Below are 21,408 nucleotides of genomic sequence, written 5' to 3'. Positions count from 1 at the left end.
TTTTTTTTTTTTTTTTGAGACGGAGTTTCGCTCTCGTTGCCCAGGCTGGAGTGCAATGGCGCGATCTCGGCTCACCACAACCTCCGTCTCCTGGGTTCAGGCAATTCTCCTGTCTCAGCCTCCTGAGTAGCTGGGATTACAGGCACGCGCCACCATGCCCAGCTGATTTTTTGTATTTTTAGTAGAGACGGGGTTTCACCATGTTGACCAGGATGGTCTCGATCTCTTGACCTCGTGATCCACCCGCCTCGGCCTCCCAAAGTGCTGGGATTACAGGCTTGAGCCACCGCGCCCGGCCGGAGACAGCATGTCTTTCTGTGAGCAGTTGACACTCAGTCACCAAAACTACATTTTAAAAATGTGGTTTTAAACTTGGTATGTTACCCATGGTGATGGCTTTACAAACTTATTGTGTTCCTGTAGCAGATGGTGGCTGTTCATATTGTGCCACATCATCAGGAGAGAGAGGAGCCCACATTTGAATAGGGACTCCAGCTTCTGCCCTCCTTTGGGCCTGGAGCCACAAGGTCTTCTCTTTGACAGCTGGACATGGTACCAGCCTGGGTATCACATATGGGTGTAGTGAGGGTCCTTGGCCTGTCTCCTAGAGAGAGATGGGCCAGTGGCCCTGTAGCCCTGATGGACCTTCTCACCTGTGCGTGAGCTGGGAGGATCTGCTCTGCAGCCACCCCTGGCAAGGGTACCAGCTCCAACTTTGAAAACCCCAGGACAGCCCGGCTGACTTTTGGGTTGGAAGATAGCTTTCTTACCTTGTATTTAAAGTTGGTGGTGGGATGTGCTCCCTGGTCAGTCCACCTTAGTTTGTTGCTGGCCACTGTTCTCACCTTCTACTTCTTGCCCTCCCTTGGCCATCTGGTAAACAAATGTGACAGAAAGGAGGTGTCTGGGCGTAGGGAACAGCATGGGCAGGACACAGGGATGGGAAAGCACTCAATGTTTTTGGGTCCATCCTGAACCAGGAAAGGCCTCCTGTAGTGCATGGTGGCCCCTGTCTTTCCAGCTTTGTCACCTACGTGGACTTCCACCCTAGTGGTACATGCATTGCTGCTGCTGGCATGGACAACACAGTGAAGGTGTGGGATGTGCGGACTCACCGGCTGCTGCAACATTATCAGTGTAAGTGGTGAACAGTGTCCTGGGCCCTAGGACAGCCCTGGTGGGACTGTGCTGGTGTTGGTTCCGTGCTGCGGTGCTAAATGGGCCTGAGATGGCCTTGGGTGGGAAGGTGTCCTGGGTCTGTTGGGGTTCTAGTGGTGGGAGTCTGTGGCATGGCTGTCCTGGCCTGGAACTGTGGCCAGGAGACGGAGCTTGGTGCTACCTGGCTTCCACTGAATCCTTCAATGCCCACCTCCAAAGTGGCAGAGTCTCACGCACACTGCAGGCCAGATGATGAGTCCACTGGGGCTCTGGCCAGGGCTTCCCTTGAGGACCACTTCTCAGGGGCATGCCACTCACCTTTCCTGGTGATGGAGGCTCTGCCCTCCAGGGCCAAGGTGACAGCCCATGACCTATGGTAAAGGGAACAGGGCTATCAGTAGAGGCAGCATTGTGGCCACCTCTGGTCTTACAGTGTCCTCCACAGATGTAGAGCCGTGAGCCATAGGGAGGGTTGACTTAGCTAGAGGTCAGGCCCAGGATGGTAGCCCTTGAAAGGCAGGGTGGTGGGCAGTAAACATGGGCTCATGTCAGGCTCAGGTGGGAGTTGGAGGGCGAGGGCGGACTTAGACATGCCCAGGATAAGCTAGCTGAGAGTGTTGGGGTAGGGAACTGGCCTGATAGCAAGTATGAGTGGGCAGGGCCATGAGGCACCCCAGTTCCGGGGTTGGGCCCGGGGAAGGGAGCTGGTGAGGAGTCATTGGAGAAATTGGGAATTGTGCAGCTGGCAAAACAGAGATGAGCAAGACTGGACCAGGGCCGAGACCAGGAAGGAGGCAGAGCTGGAGTTGTTTGAAGAATCGTGGTCATTGACCTGGGACTAAGCTTAAAGTTCTTGGGCTTGCTTCCATAAGCCACACCTGAAATGGGAAGGACATGGCTGGACACAGGTGTGGGGCTCCGAAACTCCCACACCCTTCCTAGCTGACTCTTGGTGTTCGAGGACAGCACTTTCTTGGGGGTAACTGAGGTGAGCAGACCTTCCCAGAATGGGAAGATCCTAGTCTTGAAAAGCACATGATGGCGAGCGGGCTCTGCAGCCAGTTTTTAAAACATTCTTGGCTGTGTGATGTTGGGCAGGTCATTTGACTCCATGGGGCTCCTGGGACAGTGATGGGGCCTGTCTCACAGGAGGTGTTGGGAGGGTTAATGAGTTGTCTGATATTAAGAATTGAGAGGGTGGCTGGCAGAAAAAGCGGGGAAGGAGGTACAGTGTTAGTGATGATGACAATGACAGTGTCTCTCTCAGTCCTGTCTGGCCTGGTGTGGCCAGCCTGGTTGGTTAAGGCCTTTAGTACCCTACACCACCACCAGGTGGCAGGGGCCAGCCACAAAGAACATTTTTTCCCCCCCACACAGGAAGCCCTGGGGTTTGCCACCAATGCTCTTTCAGACAGAGGCTTCTGGAACAGAAGAGCAGTGGGGCTTGCCTCCACTTGGAGCCCATACCTCTCCCATTCCTCTTTCAGCTTTCTACCCTGGGCCAGGCCTGAGTGAAGGGCACATCTGCACAGTTGACAGGGGTATGTGGGCAGGTGCAGAGGAGGGAGGACTTGGACAGGGAGAGATGAGAGGGGAAGGCAACGAGGCAGGACAGTGGTCAGGAGCGCATGCTCTGCTTCCTTTCTGTAAAGGGGGTGGCAGTAGGCCTTCCTCATGGCTTTGTGAGGCTCTGGTGGGAAAAGCCACTTAAGGACTATAACACAGGGCTGGGTATGTGGTTTGTGCTGTGTACGTCCTGACACTGGGAGGAGAGGATCTCTAGGTGACCCTGGGAGGGTCCAGGCCCATCTCTGATGGATCAGGAGTCTGGGCCTGTTAACGGGTATAGCTGCAGGTACCCCTTGGGAAGGGCCTCAGATGCCATCTCTGGCTCAGTGTCCCAAAGATGTGGCCTGATAGGCAGTGCTAGGACTGGCCTCATCATTTAAGGTGTGAAGGGAAGAAGGACATCTGAGAGGGCAGTGGTGTCCAGAGCCTGCTGGGGTTGGGGGCTGGTATGCCCCAGTGATGGGTTAGTGGACCAGCTGTGCCTAGTATCAAAGTGGGGGCTGGCATCAGGGTGGGGAATGGGTTTCAGAGATTGAGTAGAAGCAGAGAAGCTGACCCAGTTGGCCCCAGGGATCTGGAATGTGAGAATGGCTGAGGCCACATTCTGAGTCCCTATAATTGAGGGGCCACAGAAGATAAAGGTCCACAAAGTAAGCCAGAGGGAGGGATATGAGCCCCATCTCCCAGCATGGGAGAGCTGAGGAGGGCAGAGGCTGGGGAGTGAAGGAGAGCGGGGTCTTGTGAAGAGGGTGGTCAGGAGGTAGTGTGATGCAGAGCAGTCGAGGAGACTGGTGGGTGCTGGGGAGAGGGACCTGGGGTCCTTGAGGGAGCAGGCTTGGCGGTGGGTAGGAGTGGAGCTCCATGATGGCAGGTCAGGGAGGTGTGGGTGGACTCAGATGAGCCCTGGGGGCCAAGACCTGAGTGGAGCTGAGTGTGTGGGCTGACAGGCCCCGCTGGGAGATTGCAGTCTGCTTGTGCTTCTGGCCTTGCCTCTTATGACAGCCTCTGAGTGGGCCTGCAGTGTCTCATCCCTAAGCCACCCCTAGTGCAGATAGGAGGCTTAGTGGGATTTGGAGTGCCCCATAAACACAGCCGGTTCCCCCTGAACTCCCCATTCAAGGCCATGGCTAGTGGTAACTGTTCACAGGATAGTGGACTCATCCCATAGCTCCTAGGCTGACCCTCAGGCACAGTGAGCCAGGTTGATCTGAGCTCACCGGTAGGGGGAACATACCTCTCATCCCCTGCTGACGGGAGGACCTGGCCAGGTCTGCTCAGGTCTAGGGGCTCCCCAGGAAACCTCTAGCTGAAACTAGTGGGGAACCCTCTACCCAAGTGACTCCCCCACTCCCATAGGTGCAGTGGGATCTCTTTGGAGGCTCATTCCCCAGGAAGGGCACCCAGTGGCTCCCAGTACCCTGGCAACGGATGCCCAATCTGCTTTCTTTCCCTGATCCCTAGGAAACCCAAGGGAAACCTAAGGACACAGTGACATCCAGTGTCTCCCATAGTGACTCTGGATGGGCACCAGGCACTTCCAGAGTGGCCTTCTGATGTCAGAGGTTGATGGTCTCTTGTGAGAGGAGTTGGTTAATGTTATTGCAGTGTGTGGCTAGCAAGCCAACCTGCCTACGTCCAGCCGTTTATGTTGTGCTCTATGGAGGGCACTTCCTGTTCTGGCTAGGGTTGTTGGAGTTGAAGCCTGCTTGGGGCTTTGGGCTATTGGAGGCAGCTGGAGCCATTTTCCTTGTGCTGGCTGACTCTCTTCCCAGGCAAGGAGTTTCTTGGCTCTGGCCTATCACTGGAGGGAGCAGTTCTGATTTCCCAATTCAGCAAGGAGTTGATGGGCTTGTGGAGCCCTAGGAGTGCCAATCCCCACGGCGGTGGGTTAGCTCCATATGCTCTAAGCCCACGTTAAGACTGTTCAGGCATCTGAGCAGCAGCCCCCGTCCCAGAACCTGTAATGTGCTTCGTGGCTTACAGCACGTGCAGGTCCATTATCCAGTGACAGGCCTTGGTGGCCAGCAAAGTAGGGTTACTCTCCATTTCACAAATGTGGAGTGTGCAGCCCACGGTCACACAGCTGGAAAGCTGTGGGTCTGAGTCCACCTGAAGGCCTTTGAGCCTGGCATTCTGTCTACTGTCTCATGCTGGGTTCCTTGCACTTCAATGATTAGTCATTTAATTCCCAGGCTCCCTGGGAGAGGTGGTCTCTTTGGCTGGCTGTCAGCAGGGCTTAGAACTCAGAGTCCTACTGGTCCTTAGTGTACTCCTGCACCCCCGCCTGGCCTCCTACATGGTCATGGAGGGTTTTTTCTTTTTTTTTCCTTTCAGAGGTGGGGTTGGCATCTCACTGTATTGCCCAGGCTGACCTTAAACTCCTGAACTCAAGCAGTCCTCTCACCTCAGCCTCCCAAAGTGCTAGGATTATAGGCATGAGCCAGCATGCCTGGCTGGAGGGTTTTAAGTAGTTGCAGCTAGCAGGGCAGGCCTGCACCCTGTACTTGGTGTTTTGAGACTAAAAGAGTTGATTGGGGTGCTGTGGTGCTGTCTCACCAGATCTAGCCAACCTACTTTTCCACCATCTTGAAGGGAGCATTTACATGGCATTTGCAAAGAGGAGTATTTTGGGTGTCCTTTGCTGCAGGTATCAGAGCACCTTTGTGGTATGAATCCAAAGCCTCTTGTTAACCCAGAGCCACCATGTCACTGGTAATACCAGTTGCGCATTACAAGATACCACCCTGGAGAAAGTGAGTTGTCCTTTTGTGGAAGGATGTTGGGGTGGGGCTTGGCCCTGGCATGGTCTCCTCCAAAGAGGTACCTCCTGCATGGGCACCCAGGCTTTCTCTGGGCCCTCGGCTGGTTTGGAGCCTGTTAGGTAGTGGGCCTAGGTTTGCCCAGGCCTTTACATGCAGAGTGTTGTGGAGGGCAGGTATTTGGGTCTCTGCTTAGGCGACCTGCTGCCCACAATCCATGACTAGTTCTTGGTGTTTGGGAGCAGGGGCTGTGGTGGTCTCATCCCTGGGCCCCTGATGATCTGTAGAAGTTTGACGTTGGTGTATCTCTGACCTGGAGTCAGAGTTCTCTCTTTGGGATGGACAAGGGGAGATAAGAGCCATGAGCTCATAGCTGCCACCTAGGTGGCAGTGTGTGTCATCACTTATATCTGCCATGGAGCCAAGAAGAGGCCTGGGGCTTTGGACTTGACAAAAAGTGGGTCATTCTCAGACAGTTGGCGCTCAAGGCATCATGCCAGAAGGCTCATGCCCTCATGGAGCCTTCATGGTAGACTCCATGCAGGGATGGTTCTTATGATGAGGCCTCCCTAGATTACCCGCTCTCTACCACCTCCACAGAGGCAGGAGTGAGAATAGAGGCTGGTGCGGCCAGTGGATGAGGCAGAGAGCAAGTGGGGAAAGGCGGGTGGGTCCTGGTGTCTGGACATTCCCCAAAGCCTGGTGTGCCAGGCCAACCCCTCTTCTGGAGTAAATGGCTCTTGGTGTTTCCACCCAGCCTTGGGTATTCCTGGCATTTATGTGGAGTGGGGCTTCTGATACCCTTCCTCTGGGAGAGATTCTTTCTTGGATGGGCTTGACCAGGTGGAGGGCCATGGTGTGGCCATCCATACACTGACCCTACCACCCTGGTGGTGCTGGGAAGCCCTGAGCTCCCTGAGCGTGGCCTCCCTTCTGCACCCTCCTGCCACCGGCTGCTCCTCTGCCAGCTTCTGCTCATGGAGGGGTGGGGGTGGCCTTTATCCCAGTGCAGACTTTGTGTGTGTGTGGGGGGCTCTGAATTCTGCCTCTGAGAGCTGGCTTCAGAGACCCCACTGGTCCCTCTCCAGGCTGCCTCCTAGAGTTCCTGGCGCTTGGAGGGTGTTGTTCAGATATAAATATCATGTTACGTAAAGCCTTGGCTGTCTCCTCTTAAGTGTGCTTGGGAACATGTATCCAGACTCCCCAGCACATCAGCACATCAGCTGGGTTGGCATCTGAGGGGCTGCATGCACCCTGTGGGCTTTGTTGAGGACCGTTTCACAGTGGGCGTGTTTACCAGCCCAGCAGTGGTTCTTGCAGCCTCCCAGTGCTAAGATGACGGTTGGTTTTGAGTTTGCCTTTATGTTGGTGGCAATTCTGACTTGGCAGGGTTGCGGTTATTTTAGCCCCACTGGTTTTCCTCATTGGGCTTGTGGTAATGGGAAGGAAGACACTGGGGTTTTCCTCAGAAGTCACCCTAGGAGGCTGTGATACAGCTGATCCATGCATTGGCTATGGAGTTGCTCTAGACTGCCCAGGTCTGCCCCTGGCTTCACCTGGAACATGCTATTGGCCTTGAGGGAGGGCTGTATAACCTGTTGGGGCTTCTGTATGCCCAGCTTAAGCGCTTGCTCACCAACCACTTTCTGAGTCCTGCTTGGCACCGGCACTGAGCTGGGAGCCAGGGACTCAGCACCACCCCTGCCTGCTGGAGTTCATGGTCTCGTGGGAGATCCAGATGCGAGTCAGATAGTTGCATGTAAACATGAAGAGTGAACTGATAGGAAGCTTGTGGTGCTTTGGAAAGACAAATGAAGGGGTAGCCCTAATTGGGAGGCCAGGGGAGGCTTCCTGGCGGAGGTGGTTTCCAGTACTGAGCTTTAAGGTCAGGGACAGGGGAGGGCAAAGTCTCCCAGGCCCGTTGGAAACAAGGGGTAAAAAAAGCTCTGCGGCTGGGGGAATTGACAGAGCTGGTGGGGTAGCCGGATCTTGGAGAGTGAGGGATACCAGAAAAGATGATGGGGTTAGGCTGGGATGACAGGGAAAAGAGAGTCATGGACAGGCCCAAGCTGTTGAGTGGGTGAAATGGCAAGACCTGGAGTTGCATGGGATGCAGGGGGCAAAGGAGAGGAACATCTGTGTTGGCATTGGATGGCTCACTCTGCAAAGGCCTCATGTGCTTACCTTAGTAGCATCCCCACAGCACCCGCACAGATGGAGGAACTGAGGCTCAATGTGGTCAAGATGCTTGCTCAGGCCAGACGTGGTAGCTCACGACTACAATTCCAGTGGTTTGGGAGGCTCCGGCAGGTGGATCACATGAAGTCAGGCATTTGAGACCAGCCTGGCCAACACAGTGAAACCCCATCTCTACTAAAAATACAAAAATTAGCTAGATGTGGTGGCGCACCTGTAGTCCCAGCTACTCAGGAGGCTGAGGCAAGAGAATCTCTTGAACCCATGAGATGGAGGCTGCAGTGAGCTGAGATTGTGCCACTGCACTCCGGCCTGGCGACAGAGCAAGACTCCGTCTCTTAAAAAAAAGATGCTTGCTCAAGGCCAGGATGTGAGCTGACAGGAGGCTGGGGGTCCGAACGCGGGCCTGACTGGTTCCTAAGAATGTCTGAGCTTTCTGCTCGTCTGCCCCCATGCACGTCCTTCCTGTATGGCAGTGGCATTGTATTGACATTTCAGGTGTTTTATTTCCCATTTGGTTTCTTGAAAGAAACCAAATGTATGTTGGACAGACCAAAGGCTATGTTTGTATGTCTGAGTGCTCTATTTTGTGCCAGCTTGACCACTCAGTACCATGGGAGAGGATGGAGGAATTATCTGCTGTCTCTGGCTTTTGCATCTGTTTCCATCTGCCTGTCTTCCACTGCCTGCCTTTGGCTTTGAATGGGCGTTTTCCTGTCCTTTGATTGTTTCCCTTTCCTGGGAAATCCCTACTGGGTTCTCCACAGCTCTTCTGAGCAATGACCATCCTGGCCCAGCCCCATCAGGCCTGTGACGAGCCTCGATTAGCCCTGATTGCCCGTCCTGGGCTTCAGCTTGCTCCCTGTGCCTCCCAGCCAGCACCTGACTGATGTCCTTCCCCCAGTGCACAGCGCAGCAGTAAACGCGCTCTCTTTCCACCCGTCGGGAAGCTACCTGATCACGGCCTCTAGCGACTCAACCCTGAAGATCCTGGACCTGATGGAGGGCCGGCTGCTCTACACACTACACGGGCATCAGGTGAGAGGTGTCGGCCAGGTTCTGAGTGGTGTGGAGTGGTGATACCCTCACAGTCTGGACGGTGGGTGAGATGCAGAAACAAGCTTGTCACCCACACAGTCTGCAGGGAGAGGGATAGAGGCCTTTCCCTGTTACCTGGACAGATTGCTCGGCCTGGGACTGGTGCAGCTGAGAAGGGTATATGAGAGTTGAATTGGGCAGGGGTTGGGGGCTCCATCTGGGCATGGTTGGCAAGCTGCCCCCTAGGATCCTAAATGGAATCTGTCCCCTAACGGCCTCAGCCATCCCTGGGTCCAGAGGTTGAGTTGAGCCTTGGAACCCATGCTCTGAGCTGACATCAGGGTCTCCTGGAGGTCCTCAGACTGGCAGACATCGATGTGTCTAGAGACCAAGGCAACTTCAGGTGTCTTGCAGGGGCTGGGCCGAAGAAGGGAAATCCCCTTCATGTTTGTTTGAGAATTCCTAGAATGGAATCAAGGAAGCAGAGGCCTCCTTTCTGAATGAGCTTCAAAGCAGCTGGTGCCCTGGTCTCCCTGGGTGGGGAGTGGCCAGTGCGTGGGCCCCTGGGGTTTGGCTGTGGGGAGTAGGCCACATGCAGCTCTCCCTAGCAGCTGGCCTGGGTCCAGGCCTTTCACACCTAGCACTCCCACTAGGAAGTAGTGTCCGAGCCCTCCTGACCAGAATAGTCATCAGAATGTCTCCTACTGGAGCAGTCATCAGAATGTCTCCTGCCCACTTGGGATGGGAGGTCTGGAGTCCAGCGATTTCAAGTTTGTCCCTCCTCAGCCTGCGAGGCTGAGGGAGGCCTTGGGGGTGCTTATATGGCTTGGGCCGTCAGCTAGGTGTGAGATATCTAGCCTGGTGCTTTCTGAGCTGTTTGGGTTTCCACTGCCATCTGAGTTAGGGGACCTGGGGGCCATTTGGCCATGGTTAGGGGATAGGGACATAGGCCTAGAGGCTGCTTGCTGCCTCCAGCCTTGTTGTGATCCCTTGCCTTCCCTGTCAGGGACATATCCAGTGCACAAGACCAGTGAGCCTGTTCTCCCTGGGCTGGCACATGCAGAGTGGGTGGCTGCTGGGCCTGGTGTAAGCCTGTTCAGGAGCCACCTTTGCTAGCCTTTGGTAAGCCAATTATTCAGATTCATGTGTAACCGTTTGGGACCTTATGCCCATGAGGGCATTTGAAAATCATGTGAATGCTGTTACCTCTCCTGCCTCCCTCAAAAACAACAACAGCAGCAACTCAGAAACAGTTTGAAACAGATGCATATCAAGTGATCACCTCTTTTTGTGAGTGTTCTTTAAACAGCGAACTCACCACTTAGGCTGAGAACACTTGAATGTTGAATCTAAAATGTCATTCCTGGTGTTCTGGCATTGCATCCAGCACACAGATGAAAGCTGTTGACATTGTTCTCTCTGGGAAGTGAAGCAAGGACCGTGGTGCATCCCCTTGTGTGGTCGCTTATCTGCTGTTAAACCTAGAGATGTGGGAACCAGGCTGAGGGACAGCTAATGGTTTAGGGTGTGGATATGGCTGGGTCTTTTCTTCTTCAGGGCACCAGGCTCACAATGCCCAGAGGAAAGGAGAAGAGAAATGAACCGATCTCTGTTCCTTACTAATGATGTGGAAGCAGCAACATGATTGAAGAGGCAGGCTGAGGGCTGAGGTAGGGGTATTGAGTGTGTGAGCACGTATGGGGCAGGACTGCCCAAGAGAAGGCCTTATTTACTTCCAGCAAAGAACAGCTCACCTCCATGCCCCAGCCTGGCACCCCTGGGACCCAGGTCTGCCAGGGTTTGCTGTGGCTCTTTGTCATGTTTAGCTCTGCCCCTGGGTTTGGAGCGATTCAGAGTCAGCTAATGGGGCAGGCGCGGTAGCTCACACCAGTCATCCTAGCACTTTGGGAGGCTGAGGTGGGAGGATTATTTGAGCCTGGGAGGTTGGGGCTGCAGTGATCCGTGATTGTGCCACTGTACTCCAGCCTGGGTGACAAAGCAAGACAACGTCTCAACAGAAACACCCCCAAAAAAGAGAGTCAGCTAATGTTGGTTTCCTAAGGGAGCGTAGTGCAGTCGAGCAGCCTTAATTTGGGCATTTGGTTAAGATACGGGGTCCACTGTCTGAACAAAGTACCTCGCGTTTGTGGAGATCTGTGGCTCCTTTGCTCCAACCAAGGGGAGAAATCCGCAGGGACTGGGCCTATGTTGTCACCCAACTGGTTCCTAGGATGTTCATGACCCATGAGGGCCTGGCTGGGGTGGGCCACATCACAGGGGCCTGCTGACAAAGGGGCCGGGTTCTGCCTGTGCACTCTGCAGCAGGTGTGTCGTCCTCATAGGCTCCCACTCACCCAGACCTTCCAGTAAGATGTGCAGCTGGTTCTTTGGTGACTTCATCTTTCACATTCTGTTCCGGGAAGTGGCGATGTGATGGGGTCCTGGTGGCCAAGGGCCTTATGGAGCGCAGCTGCTATCAGCCACTTCCTGAATTGTGTGGCTGAGCAGCCCGGGGCTCCTGAGTAGGTCTCGGGTGCCTGGGGCTTCTGTCCTATGGATAAGGAGGATGGCAGATTGGAAAGCATTTTTTTTTTTTGAGTCCAGATGGTGAAACTGAGAGCTGTCTGGATTTATAGGGGTCTTATGACTCCTAGGGTGCCAGAGCTGGGACAAGTACTTGTGTCTGTGCAGTTTCTATCACATGTACATACGACTTTTAAAATTCCATTTGTGATTTCACTCTTATTTTGATCGATTTATTTATTTTTGAGACAGAGTCTCATTTTGTTGCCCAGGCTAGAGTACAGTGGCGCGATCTCAGATGACTGCAACCTCCGCCTCCTGGGTTCAAGCGATTCTCCTGCCTCAGCCTCCCAAGTAGTTGGGATTACGGGCATTTGCCACAATGCCCGGCTAATTTTTGCATTGGGTTTCGCCATGTTGGCCAGGCTGGTCTCAAACTCCTGAACTCAGGTGATCCACCCGCCTCAGCCTTCCAAAGTGCTGGGATCACAGGCATGAGCCACTGCATCTGGCCTTCTTGTTTTTATTTACTTATTTTTATTGGGGTAACATATATGTATATAATTCACCATGTTTACCATTTTTAAGTGTACAGTTCAGTGGTAATAAATACATTTATATTCTCTTCTTTTTACGCCTTCATTCCCTGGTTCCCCTTCCCCATCCTAGCCCTGGTAACCACCAGTCTACTCTGTCTTCATGAGATCCACGTAACTCCCACAGATGTCACTTTTGTGTTTTGCTCACAGGTCTGTGTAGGGTACCAGCAGGCTTATGGCGGCTTGTGTCCTCATCTTGCTGCTACATGACCCCATTCTGATCCAGCAGGAAGCAACCCCATGAAACTTTGGTTTGGACGCAGAGGACCTGCTGTGTCCTCAGAGTTGCCTAGGAAGAGCTGTGGGAGAGAGGGCCACTGAGTCTTAGGGCCGGTGGTGCAGCAACTCCCTTGTGCTTCCACTTCCGCATCTGAGAAGTGGACGATGCAGGCTGGGGGTGAGCAGCAGTGAGGTCAGCTGCAGGGAGCTGCTGTGGGGATGAGGCGGACCTTGACCAGGGGTTGGGGACTCCACAGGTGCCAGGAGAAGGGCCCTAGCAAGCCCTCTGGGGGAACTGTGGGGAGGTTCAGGGTAGAGAAAGGAGGGTCAGGGCACAGTACTATTGGGCTTCAACTGTCTTGTCTGAGTTGAGACCAGACTCACCCCGATATACCTTTCAGTTGTCTCCTAAGGTACAGGAGCGCCAGGACAGGAAATTGCCAAGTGCCAGCTAAGATGAGGATCATCCAGGGCAGCTCTGGGTCTCCAGGGCTAGACCTGTGTGCTGGTGTTGAGGGCAGCTCGTCAGCCAGGAGTCGGCGTGTGGGTGGCTTGGTGGTTCTCTGGCACATGAGTGGCACACGTCGGCCCATTTGAGGGGCCTTTTGTTTGGGCAGGCTCACTTCATGAGACTAGGGGGTTACCTTAGTCTGTTTTGTGCTGTTGTAGTAAAATACCTGAGACTGGGTAACTTATCAAGAACAGAAAGTTATTTTTCAGTTCCAGAGGCTGGAAGTCCCAGATCAAGGTACTAGAGTTTGGGGAAGGCTGCTCTCTGCTTCTGAGATGGGGCCTGAGTGCTGCATCATCTGAGGGGAGGAACACTGTCCTCACATGCAGAAGGTGGAATGGTGGAAAGGACCAAACTCCCTTTCTCAAGCCCTTTCATAAGTGAGCCTAATCCCCTTCGTGAGGGCAAAGCCCTTGTGACTTAGTCACCTCCAAAAAGCCACACTTACTTTGGAAATTCAGTTTCTTTTTTTTTTTTTTTTTTTTTTTAAGAGATGGAGTCTTACTCTGTTGCTCAGGCTGGCTGGAGTGCAGTGGCACAACCTCTGTCTCCCGGGCTCAAACGATCCTCCCATTTCAGCCTCCTGAGTAGCTGGAATTACAGGCGCATGCCACCACTCCTGGCTAATTGTTTGCATTTTTAGTAGAGACAGGGTTTTACCATGTTGACCATGCTGGTCTTGAACTCCTGACCTCAAGTGATCCGCCTGCCTCGGCCTCCCAAAATGCTGGGACTACAGGCGTGAGCCACCATCTCTGGCTGGGGATTCAATTTCATTATCAATTTTGGTGGGGACAAAAACATTCAAACCATAGCGGGGGTGGATGTTGGTTACCAGTTTATTGTGACCCTGAAGAATTCTGGTGCTTCTCTCCTGCAATCTTGGCTTGAGGACTCTGGGCGACAAAGGATCCTCTGCCTCTCAAAGCTGCCCACCCTGAGAGGAGAGTGGACAGATGGGGAAGTACTGCCTGTGGGGCGTGGTGCATTGCCCTCTTTCCGCAGCCTTTGCCCTGGGAGCACCAGAGCCTGCACTGGTCACCTTTGCAAACATCTTTGAGGCCAAGTGCTGGGATGTGTTCAGCTGGGGAGGTTACACAGCCTTGTCTGGTGGGGAGTGATACTTAGCTTTCTCAGGAAAACCCCAGTATTTTTAGGAACAAGCAGTTTGTACCCACCCATTTCTGGTTTTGAAAAACCATGGGTCCTCTCCCATCTTGTTCATCTGAAACAGCCTGAGCTTCAGGAGGGGAGGAATGGGCTTGGGCACTGGGTCAGATGATTCCGGTGTTGCCTCTTTTTATGTGACATTGGGCAAGACCTTAACTTTGCAGAACCTCTTTTCTTTTCTATGACATTGGCATCCCATTGTCTGCCTCATGGTAGGTGAGGATGTGCCTGAATTTCCCAGCACTGGACACAGTAGGTCCTCACAGATGTTAGTCCCTTTCCACCTGAGCTCATAGAAAATGACATGATGTCATTTTAGGTGACAGCTCTTTAAAAGGGCATTCTGTTGTGGGCACGATTCTGGTGATGCTGAGTGGGTGGGCAGTCTGTTTGTTAGGGAAATGGGTGCATGGGATTGTCTGGTGCATTAGCAGCCCCATTCTCGGCATGCGGTTGTGGCGTATTTCCCCTCCTCCTGCACACCCTTGGACTCTCTTGGGTTCATCTGGCTTTTAATTTTGCTTAGGTCGTTGTCTCCCCGGAACATTTTGCTTTGGCTTCTCTTGTCACGCAGCTCCTGGAATCTGTCCCCTGGTGGGTAGGCTGAGGAGACTCCCCGACCCAGACTCGGTGTCCCCACTAGCTGCCCTCAAGGGTTTGCTTTGCTGGGTGCCTTGGTGTACAGGTCCATGTGCACTGCCCTTTGTCAGGCCTGTCCTTCTCGAGGGTTCAAGTGATCCTCCCACCTCAGCCTCCCAAGTAGCTGGGATTACAGGCTCACGCCACCATGTCCGGCTAATTTTTGCATTTTTAGTAGAGACAGGGTTTTACCATGTTGACCAGGCTGGTCTGAACTCCTGACCTCAAGTGATCCACCTGCCTTGGCCTCCCAAAATGCTAGGAGGGCCTGACTCCTGGAGGATGGCTGGTGGATCAGGAAACCCATGTGGTGGCACTGGTGCCAGTGCCCTATTTGAGGCTCTGGAAAGCCTTGGTCAGGGAATGTGACACAACTGTGACGTTAAGCAGGAGGAAAGGGAGTCTGTGGCTCTCGCTGGATGTCATACCGATTGGGTTGTCAGAGCTGCAATAGAGCCTTATCATCCCGTATCACCCCCTCATATTACAGAAGGGAACACTGGTCAAGAGAGGGAAGGGCTTCCCTACCAACTACCATTGTCATTCGAAGCCTCATGCCCCATGCGAGGCCCTCACAGCCCTGTGTGTGGCAAGCTTGGGGGGAAGTGTGCTAGAAATACAGATTTATCTTTCTGTATTTTCTGAAACATAATCTTGAGCCACACTTACTTGGTTTAAGTTCCCTAGAGCTATTTGGGAGAGGATGGTGGGCGGGTCGTGGGTGGGGAGTTAAATCTGGTGTTTGTGGCTGTGCAGTTGGTGTGCGTGTCGCTGTAGAGTGACTGAGCTGCACGAGGTTCCACGCGTCCCCGCCACCCTACCCCCTACCCCATGGGGGTGAGCAGCCCCTGCCCTGGACCCAGATCTGCATAGGTGCTGCTGTCTTTGCTCAGGGCCATGCTTAGAGGCTTAGTTGGCAGGAACTCACAGGCTCAGGGTAGGGGACCCTCTAATGCTTACTGGATGCTTGTGCCATGCTGGGCCCTAGATTGAGGCTGGGAAAGCAGCAGCAAAGGGGATGCACCTTCAAGGACGGGAGGCAGCCATGTGACAGTGGCCAGGCCAGTGGGTCATCCATCTGGCCACCCCAGGTGGAGGGCAGCTCTGGAAGTGGGCCGCCCCTCCCTTATTTCTGTGGGAGCTCTGTGGCTCCTGTCTAGGCATTTTATTTTGGAGGACTGTTTTGATGCTTGGGAGGGTCACGCTTGGCTTGGGTGGTTGGGCATCTCCTGTGAGAGGTGAGAGGACATGCAGAGAGAGAACAGCTCATTTACTGCACTCTAAGAAACCAAGAGGTCAGCCTGGCCCTCTGTCCCCTGCCAGCAGCCCAGAGTTGAGGGCTGGGAGCAGGTGTCGTCGGCCAGGGTCAGGAGGCCACTCCCTATCCGTTGAGTTATCAGGCCCTACTCAGCCACTAGAGTCCGGCTCACAGCAGGTGCTGGTAAGTGAGTGCAGGAGTCTCCTGGTGGGGGTCTGGAAGAAGCATCCCAGTGGGCTGGATTGCCATTTCTCTGTCTGAGCACAGGGGTCGGAGACCAGAGCACTCACTCCAAAGGCCTGTTGGGCCTCCTCAGTTCCATTCTCTGTGCGATGGCTACTCTGCGTTTACCTCTGACTGAGGGCCATGTGGTGCGACAATCCTACTTGTTTGCTGGCAGACTGTGCATATGAGAGCCAACAAAAAATATTTTGCAACTTTTGCGAGGTAGTGGTGGGTTTGCCGGCATAGCTGTTGTGGGCATGCAGGGGCCTTCGAGAGTCAGGTGGGAGAGGGTGAGGAGGATGAGGAGAGCAACGACGTCAGCGTCAGCTGCCGGGGCAGCAGAGCGAGAGCCAGCATGGCTGTGAAATCTAATCACCACGGGCTCCTTTGTTTTGCCTTCAAAAAAAACTTTGTCTCTTGATACTTTGTCGTTTGAAGAAGTCAGGTGCTGTGGGTCCTTTAGGTCTGGAAATTGGCAAGGGAGAGTGACGTGTGGTAAAATGACGGGTATGGGTCCAGCCAAGCTCCAGGGCCAGATGTGGCCCAGTCAGCAGGAAGCGTAGCAGGGAGGCCAGCCTGTGTCTGGGTTCATAACTGGTTAACCAGGACCATCTCCCTGAAGACTCTACTTGGTCTTTCAGGGAAGGGAGGGAGGGAGGCCCTTGTCGAGCCTGTGAGGCATCCCTGCTAGTGGACCTGGCCTGGAGTCAGAAGGAGACCAGGGCTTCCCACAGATGGGCACCTCTGGTGGCCGAGGGCAGGCTGGCATCCACACTGCTGAAGGCCCAGCGTGGAGCTGCTGCTCAGAGGAATCCTCAGGGGTGTGCAGAGGCACCCGGGGACAGGCCTTACCTGTGGACAGGATCCATTGGGCAACAGCCCTACTCCAGGAGATACCTTGATGCATGAAGAGTGATTGATTAAATAAAAGGAATAAACCATCATGAGGGCAGAACAGTCTCCAAGAGCATGTATCATATCTGGCTGCTGGAAATGATAAGAAGAGACTCCTCCAAGTACCTATGGTTTGGAAACTTTATTTTATTTTATTTATTTTTTAGATAGAGTCTCGCTCTGTCTTCCAGGCTGTAGTGCAATGGTGTGATCCTGGCTTACTGCACCCTCCATCTCCTGGGTTCAATCAATTCTCCTGTCTCAGTTTCCTGAGTAGCTGGGATTACAGGCACCTGCCACCATGCCCAGCTAGTTTTTTTATTTTTAATAGAGACAGGGTTTCACCATATTGGCTAGAGTGGTCTCTAACTCCTGACCTCAAATGATCCACCTGCCTCAGCCTCCTAAAGTGCTGGGATTACAGGTGTGAGCCACCATTGCCCAGCCTGGAAATTCTAGAATGTACTCCCAAACAACTGATGGGCTGAAGGGGAAATCACAGTGGAAACTAAACATATGGAAGTGAATGACTGAAAATGTTGCATACTGGAAACTTCTGGGATCTATTGAAGGTGTCATCAGAGGCAAATTTGTAGCCTTAAATGAATTTATATAAAATCACAAAAGATTGAAAATACTTGAATTAAGAACTCAATGCAGTCAATGACAGAAAGAATATAGAGAATGAGAGGACCTTTTCTGTCTAGCTCATGCTGTTTGAGGAGCAGTAAGCAGTCTGGTGGGCCGAGAGCACTAGGGTGGAGAGAAGAGAGAGCCTGGAAGGTTGGCAAGGGCCGAAGTGGTCTAGGGCCTCCAATGCTAGACCCTGAAGCATGTTAGCAGTGGACGGTCTCTTCTACAGTACAGGTTGGCTTTGGTCCACAGCAGAGCCCAGGTGTTCTCTGTGCTGTCCTCTGAGTGTCCTGGGCTGCTTATGTGAGCCCTAGGCAGAGGAACAGGAGCCTTTGTGGAAGCAACCTGGAGCAGGAGCTGTGTGGTCCTCTTGGTAAACAGGCAAATTTTATATAAATTAGGGAGGACTGCAGACCCACACAGCTTATCACTCACTTCATCCCCGGAGCCTCCTGGGGCTTGGTCTCTGGAAGGGGCACTAGCACTCATATACAGGGCTCCAGCGCTTACTTTCTGGTCATGACCCCTGCTGAACTGAGGGCTTCGTTGGTTCTATTGCTGTTGCTGCTGCTCTGAATCCACCACATTTTCCCAGCTTGGCATTTGGTGGTTGAGCCATGACAGGAAGGGAGAGTGACCTGCAAGTATTTGTCCCTTAGCTGCTGTAACTTCTTGGAAACCTGCCATTACTCAGTGAGCTCTGGACAGGCAAAGGGCCCATCTTTTTTGACATTTCATGTACTGGTTTCCTTCTCTTTTCTCTGTTTCCTCTTTGTTTTTCCTCACAACAAAAGTAGTTTTGTTGTTTGGTGTTCGTATTAATATAGCAAAGCCATATATTCATTGTTAAAAAATTCAAAGTTTGCCAGGTGCAGTGGCTCATGCCTGTAATCCCAGCACTTTGGGAGGCCTAGGCAGGTGGATCACTTGAGGCCAGGAGTTCGAGACCAGCCTGATCAGCAGTGTAAAACCTCATCTCTACTGAAAATACAAAAATTAGCTGGGTGTGGTGGCGGGCACCTGTAATCCCAGCTACTAGCGAGGCTGAGGCAGGAGAATCGCTTGAACCTGGGAGACAGAGGTTGGAGTGAGCCAAGATTATACCACTGCACTCCAGCCTGGGCGATAGAGCCAGACTTTGTCTCAAAAAAATAAAAATAAAAAGGTTCAAAGTAGGGCCGGGCGCGGTGGCTCATGCCTGTAATCCCAGCACTTTGGGAGGCCGAGGCGGGTGGATCACGAGGTCAAGAGATCGAGACCATCCTGGTCAGCATGGTGAAACCCCGTCTCTACAAAAAATACAAAAATTCAGCTGGGCATGGTGGCGCATGCCTGTAATCCCAGCTACGCAGGAGGCTGAGGCAGGAGAATTGCCTGAACCCAGGAGGCGGAGGTTGTGGTGAGCCGAGATCGCGCCATTGCACTCTAGCCTGGGTAACAAGAGTGAAACTCCGTCTAAAAAAAAAAAAAAAAAAGGTTCAAAGTAATGGAAAAATGACAAAATTTCTAAAAATCAAGTAAAAGTTACCTGAAATTACACTACCCCCCTCTGTTAACCCCTTGGCGACTGTCTACCTGAAAGGGTATCCGAGTGATGGATGCATTGTTCCCCTATTTGAGAAAATGGATCTATATTATCCTGGTTAATGGTGGCTTAGGGGTGTAATGGGAGATATTTGGATCATGAGGCCATGCCCACATGTATGGATTAATGCCATTCTTTCAGGAGTGGGTTTATTACTGTGGGAGAGGGTTCCTTACGAAAGGATGAGTTTGGCCCCCTTTTCTTTCTCATCTTCTCTTTCCCCTTCTGCCATGAGATGACACAGCAAGAAGGCCCTTGCCAGTTGCTGGACCCCTGATCTTGGACTTTCAAGCATGCGGAACTGTGAGCCAATACACTTCTACTCATTACAAATTACTTAGTCTCAGATATTTCTTTATAGCAACACAAATGGACTAAGACAATGGGTCACCCCACAGACCGTCCTCTGAGGATTAAGCAGGTTAATGCAGGTGCTGTGCTCTGAGCACCTGAGTGCTCGGTGTTCACCAGTGTTATACTCGCTTTCTTCATCACCCCTGTAAGGAGCATCTCTGACAGGAAGGGCCGAAGATGGACTCTGGAAGCAGGGGAGGGCATACTCACTGCTGTCCAGTGTGTCTGAGGCTGGATGGCACCTCTCAACCTGCCTGTCTTTCTGGGAGACAAACCTGCTTCCTCCACGGCCTTGAGGTCCCTTTTCCCTCCCACGACTTGGCTGGTCTTTTTTTGGCATTGAGTGGAAGGTGCCTCTCAGTGTTCCTCTTGCTGATGGATCAGCTGTAGATATGCTGCCAGAGTCCCTCTCATGGGAAGTTGGGGCTCTTGGCACTCCCTGTACTGGTCTGGAGGAACTGAGGTGGACTTGGTGACGGTGGCTGTGCTGTTCTCTACGAGGGAACCTCTTTTATTTGATTTTGCTTGGGAATGTCAGGTACTGGCCACAATAAAAGTTCAACTGGGAGGAGGAAATGGTGATAGCTGTGGTCATGGTGTCATAGCTAAACAGATCCTTACTCTGTGCACCTTTCTGGGATAGGTTTTAGGCATATGGGGAAGAACCCACCTTTACCAGGAGATCATTAATCCTGCATTCCCCCGAGCCTGGACATGCTCTCTGGCCCTTGGAGTGTGACCTGGCACATGCCTGACATTCCCCTTCAGATGGTCACACAGACCTTCAGCATCTGGGAAGCCAGAGCGGGCACATCACTACCCATGGCCTGAACATAAGAAAAGTGAATGCATGTTAGAGATACGTGTCACGTTGCTCTGCTGCCCAAGCATCTTTGGTAACCTCCTTCCTCTTACCTGGGCCCTGAACTATGCCCCATCTGCTTGAGCCATTGGCTCTTTTAGATCCCTATTTCCCTGGTCAGCAGCTGGGTAGTGTTGGGGATATCTTGGGTGTTGGGGTTGGTCTGGGTCAGAGGGACCAAGTTCTGGTCTCAGTGCTGTAGCTGGGGTGCCTCAGTGCATCTCTCTGACTTGTGGTTTGTTATTGGGAAAGTGGGGACAATGAGGCCAGCCCTGGAGGGCTGCCAGCACAGACTGTCCCATTCACTCGTCTCTGTCACCCACAGTCCCATAGCATGGCCTTGTCCTGTTGCTCAGGAACCAAGGCCTGAGTGGTGGTGCTTGCACCTGGCTGTAGGCAGCCTCCTGGGCTACAGGCTACTAAGGATAGTGGGCCGAGTGGGCTCTCAGTCCTTTATCTTGCTGCTGCTTTCATTTGGGAACTTCTCATTTTCTTCCTGTGCATTTAGAATCGAGAGTGACCTTTGATGTGTGCTCTTTTTTTGTTTGTTCTGTTAGGGACCAGCCACCACTGTTGCCTTTTCAAGAACCGGGGAGTATTTTGCTTCCGGAGGCTCTGATGAACAAGTAAGTAAAGAATAGTCAAATGAAATGGTGAAGAAAGGAATCTGAGCTGATTTCTGCTCAGAACCAAATGGTGTTTGGGGGATGGGCTGGGTTTCACCAGCTTCCTTGGTGGCTTTCAGTGACTAAAAAGGCCCTGGTGGAGCTTGGGGTCCAGGGCCCTTGCCACCCCAGAATGGGTCTCCTGCAGGTGGTGACCTTATGGCCGCATCTCAGAATCCTCACTGCTCAGGCTAGCACTTAGTGGAAGGAGGCTGGGCTGTGGTTGTCGTGAAAAGTTGGTTTTTTAGTTCTTTTCCTGATGCTAAACAAATAGATAATGATGATTATTAATATGATCTTACTGCAGGCCTAGGAATATGACCAATGTGACAAGAGCTTCGTACCTCATCTAATTCTCATGACAACCCTGTGGGGCAGGCCCTCTCATCTCACCATGCTGTAGATGAGGAAACTAAGTTCCAGCAGATGGTAGGGCTGGGGCAGGCACCAGGACCTGTCTCACTTCAGAGCCATTCTCTTGCCCTGGGAGCCTCTGCTCTGTCATCTGCTGCCCTTTGCTCCCAGTCCACTTGGGCACTATTTGAGGGGTC

The 21,408-nt window shown here is 52.8% G+C and overlaps 1 protein-coding gene across 4 annotated transcripts in view; it reads left to right on the top strand.

Annotated features, from left to right (window-relative positions):
• The window catches only part of POC1A (POC1 centriolar protein A), a 79,115-nt gene that overhangs the window by 9,024 nt on the left and 48,683 nt on the right, over positions 1–21,408 (top strand). For 3 of the 4 annotated variants that reach the window (XM_032290071.1, XM_032290073.1, XM_032290070.1), the window contains 4 exons: positions 1,022–1,137; positions 8,587–8,720; positions 8,820–8,897; positions 20,750–20,818. In XM_032290071.1, the coding sequence (XP_032145962.1) occupies positions 1,022–1,137; positions 8,587–8,720; positions 8,820–8,897; positions 20,750–20,818 (397 nt within the window). The remainder of the gene's footprint in view (positions 1–1,021; positions 1,138–8,586; positions 8,721–8,819; positions 8,898–20,749; positions 20,819–21,408) is intronic. The other variant, XM_032290072.1, reaches the window with a different exon arrangement.

This window comes from Sapajus apella, unplaced genomic scaffold (assembly GCF_009761245.1).
Source record: "Sapajus apella isolate SASKATOON/1434 unplaced genomic scaffold, GSC_monkey_1.0 scaffold23, whole genome shotgun sequence".
Classification (NCBI taxonomy): Eukaryota; Metazoa; Chordata; class Mammalia; order Primates; family Cebidae; genus Sapajus; species Sapajus apella.
The sequence above is the reverse complement of the archived record's forward strand: the minus strand, read 5'-3'. Positions and strand labels throughout refer to the sequence as shown.